The 10,669-nt window shown below is 33.0% G+C and overlaps 3 protein-coding genes across 3 annotated transcripts in view; 2 read left to right on the forward strand and 1 right to left on the reverse strand.

The window, feature by feature from the left end:
- The window catches only part of LOC119677045 (histone H3-like), a 5,995-nt gene extending 5,009 nt beyond the window's left edge, over positions 1 to 986 (forward strand). The window contains exon 2 of the mRNA XM_038088314.1: positions 546 to 986. Within this exon, the coding sequence (XP_037944242.1) occupies positions 546 to 959 (414 nt within the window). The 3' untranslated portion in view covers positions 960 to 986. The remainder of the gene's footprint in view (positions 1 to 545) is intronic.
- A 1,109-nt stretch (positions 987 to 2,095) lies between these two features.
- Positions 2,096 to 2,537, reverse strand: LOC119685069 (histone H2B). The gene has a single exon (XM_038099258.1). It carries the CDS (start codon positions 2,513 to 2,515, stop codon positions 2,144 to 2,146), a length of 372 nt encoding a protein of 123 aa, XP_037955186.1. The 5' UTR covers positions 2,516 to 2,537; the 3' UTR covers positions 2,096 to 2,143.
- Positions 2,538 to 2,711: 174 nt separating this feature from the next.
- LOC119677046 (histone H2A) lies at positions 2,712 to 3,086 on the forward strand. Its single transcript, XM_038088315.1, has one exon. It carries the CDS (start codon positions 2,712 to 2,714, stop codon positions 3,084 to 3,086), a length of 375 nt encoding a protein of 124 aa, XP_037944243.1.
- The last annotated feature ends 7,583 nt before the right edge of the window (positions 3,087 to 10,669 follow it).

The following is a 10,669-nucleotide window of genomic DNA, read 5'->3' on the forward strand; positions in this document are numbered from 1 at the left end:
CATCCATGGCTGTAACAGTCTTCCTTTTGGCATGTTCTGTATATGTAACAGCATCACGGATCACATTTTCCAAAAATACTTTCAATACTCCACGAGTTTCTTCATAAATCAAACCAGAAATACGCTTAACTCCGCCTCGGCGAGCTAAACGTCTGATAGCTGGTTTCGTAATACCTTGGATGTTATCACGAAGAACTTTGCGGTGACGCTTAGCACCACCTTTTCCTAATCCTTTGCCACCTTTACCACGACCAGTCATTTTGTATTTAAATTTTTATAGATATGGTAGAACCGTTCGAATTCAAATTCAAACAATAAATGAAGTGACGAGGATGATTGACGACTATTTATAGAAAATATAAGCACTACGAAAGATATGAAAAATATTGGGTAAAACAAAACAAAACAAAAAGAATAAGCAATATGAGAAACAATGAATGTTAAAACATGTGAATAGTTGAAACAGAACATCCAGGTATGATGAGAAAATTGAGCTATTCAATTGCGCTATTTTTTAAAATACCATATTGTAACATATCTCATAAATTATGGCTCGTACAAAGCAAACTGCTCGTAAATCGACTGGTGGTAAGGCACCACGAAAACAATTGGCTACCAAAGCCGCACGTAAAAGTGCACCAGCTACTGGAGGTGTGAAAAAACCACATCGTTATCGTCCAGGAACTGTAGCTTTACGTGAAATTCGTCGCTACCAAAAGAGTACTGAGCTCTTGATTCGCAAATTGCCATTCCAGCGTTTGGTCCGTGAAATTGCACAAGATTTCAAAACTGATTTACGTTTCCAGAGTTCTGCTGTAATGGCTCTTCAAGAAGCTAGCGAAGCATACTTAGTGGGTCTTTTTGAAGATACTAACTTATGCGCAATTCATGCCAAACGCGTTACAATTATGCCAAAAGATATTCAATTGGCTAGACGTATTCGTGGAGAACGTGCTTAAGATTGGAAGCAATATAATTTTATAAATATACAAAAATCGGTCCTTTTCAGGACCAAAATTATATAAAGAAAAGAGATAAATAAATGACATGACTTATCCAGGGTTTGAAATTGCTTAACTATTTTCAATTGCTTATTTTTGACTACGAAAATAAAATAAGCAAAATGTAAATGCAATTGTTGCATAGTAAGTTTATTCAAAGAAAAGAGATAATGATAAATTATATCATATAGATGTAGTATAGACATTGCTATTAGAAGTAGCATAACATATATTAATATGTATAATATTAGCATCATATGTATACTATTATTAGTATCATATAGTGTATCATTAGACATAGAATGTTTCACGTCATAACATTTAATTGAATCAATATATTTTATTTTTCTTTTGCTGTAAGCAGAAAGCATCAGAAGCCATAATGTAAGACTTGAACTTACTAAAAGAACGCTTAAGGAATGAGTTGTAAAAGAGCTTATCTATCCCATGAAATTGTATGGTATCATAGAATGAATGACAAGGAACAAATACTATATTTATGTTTTCAAATTTAAAGCACGAATGTAAATATAGAATATATCAATTTAAAAGCGATGATAGTACTAAGACTGATGATAAGGATTAAGACTCGTTAATTCAAGAGTTAACTCTATTTAGCAGGTTATATTATCCATGATTAAAAAACTGTAAGATCCTCAAAACCGACAGAAATTAATTTGTTGATTGAATCATTTATTCACTAACAACCAAACGATAGCTGATAATTCATGAAGAGACTGTCAAAGTTTTTTTTTATTTTTTTCTTCTATCAGTAGCCTTTTAAAAGAAATATCAAAAACAAAATATATATCATATTTATATTATTATTATGTTGAGGCTAGTTGAGTCAGTGCACTTGAGCACTTTTACTTTCTATTAACTACGAGGTTTCTTCTTAACCCCTCTTTACGCCTTGTCTGGATTATTGTTTATAACTTTATCAGATCTGCATACCTCCCCGAGGAGCTTGTAACCATTCTGAGATTCAATAACGCGGTGTTGATAAGCCTGTCAGTTTTCGTAAATAATTTCAGGGCTCTATACATATTTATAATATAGATAAATTATCAACTCAATTGAATATTTTTGTGGCCCTGAAAAGGGCCTTTTGAATAAGTGGTGTTTGTTTGATATAACGCAATTTACTTGGAACTAGTATACTTAGTGACAGCTTTTGTTCCTTCACTAACTGCGTGCTTAGCCAGTTCACCGGGAAGTAAAAGACGAACAGCAGTTTGAATCTCCCGACTAGTAATGGTGGAGCGCTTATTGTAGTGTGCTAAGCGCGAAGCCTCAGCAGCAATACGTTCGAATATGTCATTCACGAAGCTGTTCATGATGCTCATGGCTTTCGATGATATACCAGTATCGGGGTGGACTTGCTTTAACACTTTATAAATGTAGATAGCATAGCTCTCCTTCCTCCTGCGCTTCTTCTTCTTATCGTTTTTGGTTATATTTTTCTGAGCCTTTCCATCTTTTTTGGCTGCTTTTCCGCTAGTTTTTGGTGGCATGATTTCTGATTTTAAATTTTAATCGTCGATTTGGAGCAATTTCCGTTTCTATATAAACATTTTTCAAACGAAAGTTTAAAGCAATTTTTTATTTTAAATTGCGTTTAGAAAAAGTATATGAGATAATTTGTCGGCATCATTAAAAAAAATAGATCCAATTTTTATAAATCTCAACTACTAGAAACTCAACTCAACTATGTCTGGTCGTGGTAAAGGTGGTAAAGTTAAAGGCAAGGCAAAGTCACGATCAAATCGTGCTGGATTACAATTTCCAGTTGGTCGTATTCATCGATTATTGCGTAAAGGCAATTATGCTGAACGCGTTGGTGCAGGTGCTCCAGTCTACTTAGCTGCCGTTATGGAATATTTGGCTGCTGAAGTTCTTGAATTGGCTGGCAATGCAGCACGCGATAATAAGAAGACAAGAATCATTCCTCGTCATTTACAGTTGGCCATACGTAATGATGAAGAATTGAACAAATTATTGTCTGGTGTTACAATTGCACAAGGTGGTGTACTACCAAACATTCAGGCTGTACTTTTGCCAAAGAAAACAGAAAAGAAGGCTTAAATTATTTTATTTTATTTATTAAAATACGAATACATATACGTGGAGAATTAACTATCAATTAATCCGTCCTTTTCAGGACGACAAAATTTATTTTATTAAAGAAAATGTATTTCATTAAATCAATTGATATAAATATTGTACATACTATCATACCTACCCTACTAACTTACACAAGCCATACTTTAAAACACTTAACAATCAATCATTTCTTGCCTCGCCCTTCTGTTCCGTTACATTCCTGGAAGACCTTCATGAAATCGAAATCTTCGAAAATTGTAAATCAGCCTACATAACAGATAAAATACATAGCATTGTTAGTGTATAACTTAACACTGCGTTTTGCTACATAGTAATAATTTTTTTTTTGTTTTTGGGCAGCAGGTATCAACCAGTTTTTATACATACGAGTGTGTATGCGTTCCAATTGACTTCCTAGAAAGCAGGTTCGCTGTGCCACTATTTTTTAAGAATGCAAGTTTATTATTCAGGGTTAGATAATTGAAGTGTTACCTATTCAAGCGATCACATTATTTTTTTATTGATTCAAATTACAAAAATTTGTGAAAATAATTAAAATTTCACAATCCATTCACTCTAGCTTGATGTGGCCACCTTTTGTCTTGACTATGGCTGTGATCTTCCAGTATTTTGGCCTATTCCTGAATAAAAGCTTTCTTCAGCGTATCGAAACTGGCTTATTTTTTAGTTCTCAACTTGCTCTCCAAATTGGCCCAGCGTAACAACTCCTTTGCTCATTCGAGTTTAACTTTTTGTTGCTTTGGTGCAAGATCTTGTGCCTTGGAACTTTTAAAGCTTTACCTTGAGCTTATTTTGGAAAATGCGTCAGATGCTTCGTTCAGATATTATCGGTTCTTTGGCCATTTGATTAGTACTACGACGTGGATTTCGTTTAAGTCGAGCCTTCACTTTCCGAACCATTTTAGGCAATGTTGCTGGTTTTTTTTCGTCCACCACTATAGCATTTGGTGACTCTGCCTGAGCTATTATAACGATTTAAGGTACGATACACAAACATTTTATTCACATTGAGATATTTGAGCTCAAGCACAATAGCTAGTTGTAATTTTCCAACCAAATATAATGCAATCACACTTATTTATTAATTCCATTTCGAATAATATTAGTTCTATAAAACTTAGACGCAAATGCTTGTGGTAATTTGTAAACAATATAAATAGCTGTCATTCATATGAATTTGACGTAGTTGGCAATATCAGTTTGACAAACATATCTCTGTGTAATTTGTAACACTTCAATCGCCTAACCCTTTATATTATTAAGAATTTTTTAATATTTATCATAGATTCGCGTATCAGTAAATAGATACATAAATCTTCGCAGGTAGTATAATCTAAGTTACAATAATATTAATATTATATTTGTTACTAATAAAAATGTACAAAACAAATAACGTTGCCAGGTCAATAGCATAAAGTTTCATAATTACCTTTTTGAAATCAAGAAACTAATAATTTTGTGCCAAATATTTGTATTTATTATTAAATAAATGTGATACAATTATTAAAAAACATTAATATTCATAATATAAAGAAGGAAACATATAAAAAATAATTATTTTTCTTTTAAAAGTTTTAAAATTTATTTATTTATTTACTAAACATCTTATAAAATTTTCAAAATGGTAACACCTAATTTATCTCATTAGAAATTCTGGTATGTACCAACAATCGCTGCCATACCGACATAATTGACTATTTCCCCTAAATATACTCGAACTCGCACACGGCCTAAATGTTTACTATTATTATCATAGTTACTATTTCAATATTTTGGTATTGTAATATTTATTATTATAGATAAATTATTTAAAGGTAGAGTTTTTAAAATTTGTATCTGAATTAGTTTTATAAAATATTCTATATTTTATAAAAGATTTATGGCAGTAGATGGAAAACATCCGAAGCCACTGTGTGAGTCTTGAACCTACTAAAACTAGCTCTTAGGAATGACTATGGAAGATTGCAGCCGCAAGTTTATATATATACTTCAGTATCTATTTAAATGTTATCCATATCCATGTTAGTTTATAAAAAAATTCATCTTAAATTTTAACATTTTATGTCGTATATCACTCCTTATAAAAATGTTAGAATACGCACATCTAATTTTAATTTTATTTTAATTATAAAGTAATAAAAAGAACATTTTTTTTAAATATACATATTTAATAAAATACTTATAATAGTCAAAGTTAAATGATTAAATTATAATTATAAAAGAAAAAGTAAAATGATTTCATTCTTATATATTTTTAATCATGTATGTAGATATAATTTTTTTTTATGAATTCTATTAAGTAGGATACGTACAGTTGTTATATTCGAATGATATTGAAAACTATAAATTTAATTGCTGATATGTTATTAATAACGTTTATATATAATAATTTTTCACATGATTAAAAATTATTTAAAACTTGTAATAAAATTTTAAAAATAATACGTATAGAAAATCTTAAAACATATTTTAAAGTAAACGAATTCAATGTAACATGTTAACATTATGGATGGATATCTAATCTCAAATAGACACTATTTGATATAATTAAAAGTGATAATCTTATATTCTAATTAAAATACAATATATTTATTTATAATTATTTCTATTAGTGCTTTAAAATTTTAAACTTTTATATAAATTGAGTTAATATTTCAAAATAGGATAAAACATAAGCATTCAAAATGTTAAAACTGACGTTTTTATGCATCTCGTGTTTTATTAAATTTGCATTTATAAATATATGAAATATATAAAACCATATATATAATTTAACAGAGAATTGAATAAACTATTTAATAAATAATTTAATATATAAATTATACAAAAGATAACTTTAAAATATTCTAATTTATTAACAAGTTCAACTATAGATTTACAAAATTTAAAGTTTAAACCAATTTTTATATATTTTATATAATTATAATTAGTATAAAAATGAATGTAATAAAATATTCAATATCTTCTTTACTTAATTTGATTTAAATAATTGTGTTTAATTTACTTGGTCTATTTAAAATTAATAATAAATGTTGAAAAATTTTTTCAAACTCAGTAGAAATATGTATTAATGAAAAATTTTTATAAATGCGCTCTTCTCGGCGCTTCGTACAAAGTGAGCTAAGCTACCATAAAAATGCGAAAAAATATTACAAACGAGGCTATTTTCTTTTTTAAATAATTTTTTAGAAAAAATAAACTATAACGTAATCAAAGTCTAAAACTCAATCTTATCATACCACTATTATTAATGTAAATTACTCTTAGAAAAATACTTAAGTATGCTAAGATCTAACTGTATATATATGTACAAAATTTAATGTAAATTTCTAGCTTTAAGAAAACTATGTAAGAACAATGAAATTATCAATAAAGCAACATTTTAAAATAAAAAAAATAAAATGCGAAAAAATATTGATTATTTTATTGATTATTGACATATTAAATACATATTGATTGAGTGGATTCGGAAAGAACGGTTGTGTTTTAATACGTGCAATAAAATATTCTACCTGTGTAAACAAACTCGCATCGAATGTACATCTGTTTTAAACATCTGCCTAAAATTTACAACTTAAATTACCTGGAATTCATAAAATATCTAGTTAATGTGATCAAAAAAAAATATAAAGGAAAAATTGTGAACTTAAAAAAAAAAAAAAAACAAATATTATAAATATCTTGTGTTGAACTAAATCATAAAATTTTAAATGAAATTAATATTACATGTGCTCAATCACAAATTCCAAATCTAACAAGTGCTCGTAAATAAATAAACTTACCAAAATTAATTAATTTTCAAGGACATTGTGGAATAATTTAAATATAAAAAAAAAAAGTAATATATACAAAACCACCTCTACTCCCATCATGGACGATGAAGATGCAGAATCGACATCACCACATGTTGAGATACATGCGCGTATTTCCACAAATGCTGCTGGTGCTGATCATCAGTTTCCTGCATCCAACGATGCCACCAATGTAGAATCCAAAAAAATTAACAATAATGATGATCATAAAAAGAAGAAGAAGAAGAAGAGAAGTCATTCTACAAGCTCCGAAGCTGAAAACTTCGTAGAAGGCAAATGGGCTGATATGCGTAAACTTGTCCAGCATCTGCAAGCTGAAGTCGCGAAATACAAGGCAATGGTGGCTGAACTGCTTGAGGCAAAGACTACCCATCCACACCACCACAACGAGGTAATTTCCATCAGCGACACCGCAACACCAGCAGTCGCTATTACACACAACATAGATGATGAAATGGATGCTGCAACAAGCGATGCTGAAAGAGAACATTCTAACCCACCTGAGGACTATATGACCAGTAGCAGCAACTTAAACCAGCCTGCCTACACCATGACCTTCACCAATGGCGACGGCATTCTACCTCCAAACATCTCAATAATGCAACAGTTCCCAACACCTAAGGAAGCAGTCGCTCCCAAGATGAAAAATACGGCAACACAGCCCACCAGCAAGCCGATAACAACAACAACAAGGAAAACTCAACAAACTGCCAAGGTCGGTAAGCGAACCATTGCTCCTCCATTATTCGTAGTGTACGACTCCTCTCAAAAGGAGCTAATAAATATGTTATCCCACAAACTGGGCCACAATAAATTTACAATTAATATAAAAAATAAGAATGTCACGCATGTTAGCACCATTACGATGGAAGACTACAACAGCGTTAAAACTTTGCTGAAAAGCAAAAATCTAAATTTTTTTACATACACGCCAGCAAATGAAAAACCTTATACGGTTATAATTAACAAATTGTCACCATCGTATGAGGTGCAAGAAGTCATTGATTATATAAATGACCTCAATCTCAATGTAAATATTTTAAAAATGATCAAACTAAAAAATTTCAGGTGGTTAGTACAGCTGGACAAACAATCAGACATTAAAGAATTTAGAAATATCAAATATATCCTAAATTGTAAAATTAGCTTTGAGGATGCCCAGAAGCAGTGGCCAATTCAATGCAAGAACTGCCAAAGGTTCATGCATGTTGCAAGCAATTGCAACATGCCATATCGCTGTGTCAAATGCGGGGAATCTCACGGTCCCAGCAACTGCACAATGCCCCCTCGAAGCTTAAACACCGAAGTAACTATCACCAAGCACCCAGCAACAGGTGCTTTAACCAAACAGATAGGAATTCCCCCCAAGTGTATAAATTGCAATCAGGTAGGGCATGTAGCCAGCGCCAAATCTTGTCCAAAAAGATTAGAAATAATAAGTAGGTTTGAACAAAGAAAAGTGCCTTCCCTTCCTAAACCTCCTATCTCCACTGTAATGCCTAGTAGCACAGTTAGCAACAAAATATCGTACGCCTCAGCCCTAAAACGATCTCACACCCCACTAGCAACTTCTGGCAGCAAAGTACAGACAATCTTAGCAAGCGAAATGGACAGCGAATGTCACCGTATCTTTGGCAGTAACTTCAGCCAATGTCTGAAAAAAGTTAGTGACTTTGCCAGCAGTTACAAGAAATTAGGCAATGACGATCAAAAATCCCAAGCATTATTTAATCTGTTCATTAATTTGCGCATCCATGACTAAACAACTAAAAAGTATATTCATAAATGTGAACTCCCTAGTTTCCCACAGTAAAAGACATTTGTTTAACCTTTTTTTGCAAAAACACAGACCCGACATTGTTATGGTGGCTGAAACTAGACTAACCCATCGGCACCGCCTTAAGTTCGAAGGGTACAATATCATTCGTACCGATAAATCCATTAAAGGAGAAGTTGGCACAGCCATATTAGTGAAGGAAAGATATAGTCATGTGGTATTTCAAATGCCTACTAATAACATTGAGAGCACAGGTGTTCAGCTAAAATTAACCAATGGAGAGTTGATTAGCTTCGTCGTGCTATACGCAAATCCCAAGATCACAGTAACAGAGGGCGACCTAGACCTACTATATAACAGTCTGAGCACCGAGCATGTAGTGTTAGCAGGAGATCTTAACGCCAAACATAGGGACTGGGGTGGGATGATCTGCAATACAAGTGGTAACAACCTCAGAAAATGGCTTGATAGGATGTGCATGTTACTAATTCCCACTAGCAAACCCACCCGTGTATCCTCGTGTAAATCATACATTGATATCTTTATAATCTCACCTACAGTATCTCCTATCTATCATAGTGGTCTAGGAAATAAACTCAGAACTCTCGACAGCGACTCTGATCACCAGGCTGTTGAGCTAGTGCTCGAAACCTCTGACCTCGAGTTGGCCACTCCTAGGACTGTGCTTAACTATGACAAAGTCAATTGCAAGACGCTAAATAAAGAAATTGATGGACACATCACACCCTACATACTTTCACCAGATAGAGTAGCAACTAAGTCCGAAATAGACAATTGCATTATTGGTATTAACGGAGTAATCTCCAATGCAATTAGGAAAGCAGTTCCATCAGAACTAGTTAGACGCAGAGGCTTACTTAAACTTCCACAGTATGTTATAAATTTTATCAAAGAGAAAAAGAGGCTTAGGAGAGCTATATGGAGATGTGCCGACCCAGCCAGGAGAAATACTTTAAAAGCCATCAGTAACAACTTAGACATCATCATCACTAACCACATTAGGTGGATCGAAGAAACTCGATGGAATGATAGCTTCAAGAATCTAAAGCCAAATCCTAGAACATTCAGAAACCTCAAAGGGCTCTGTGGCATCAGCAGTTTCAAAGATTTTCCTCCTCTCAGACTAGGTAATGACACAACACTCACACACAATTCAGACAAAGTTGAGGCATTAGCAGATTGTTTCGAGAAGGTACACTATGGTAACAAGCAGATGGGAGACTACCTGTTCGGTGCTCAGGTTGAAAAAGAGGTGAATCTCCTTAGGAATCCTGAAATTCTCACCCAGTTTAGTAACGATAGAACAGCAGATGGATATGCTGTCAGGGACTCAGTTTCTAGTAGGACTCTCCCATGCATCACTGCAGAAGATATAGGGTCTAAAATCAAATCCTTAAACAATAAGAAAAGCTGTGGCCCAGACAATATCCCCAATTTCATATTAAAAAAGACCAGCCAACAATTGTGGAGGTGCCTTGCCATTCTGTTTAATCAAATGTACAACCTAGGCTACTTCCCAGACGCCTGGAAGGTAGCCAGGGTTATTCCTCTGCTAAAAAATGGCAGGGACGCCTCGCATATAAGCAGCTATAGGCCAATCTCACTTCTATCCAATATCAGTAAGCTATATGAAAAGTTCCTTCTGGAAGACCTAGTGACACAACTGACTAACAATCATGTCCTCAAAGACTTCCAATTTGGTTTCAGACGTAAGCTCTCCACACAACACGCTCTAACACTGCTAGCCGACTCAGTCACTAGCAATTTGAACAGGAGAAGAGCTACTATAGCAGTGTCCTTAGATTTCGAAAAAGCGTTCGACACCGCATGGATAGAAGGTATTATTTATAAAATGGTCAACTTATTTGGAATTGATAGACACTTATGCTCAGTAATACTAGACTACCTCACAAATAGGAAATTCTTTGTAAAAC

The sequence above is a fragment of the Teleopsis dalmanni genome, chromosome 2 (genome assembly GCF_002237135.1).
Source record: "Teleopsis dalmanni isolate 2A chromosome 2, ASM223713v2, whole genome shotgun sequence".
Taxonomy (NCBI): Eukaryota; Metazoa; Arthropoda; class Insecta; order Diptera; family Diopsidae; genus Teleopsis; species Teleopsis dalmanni.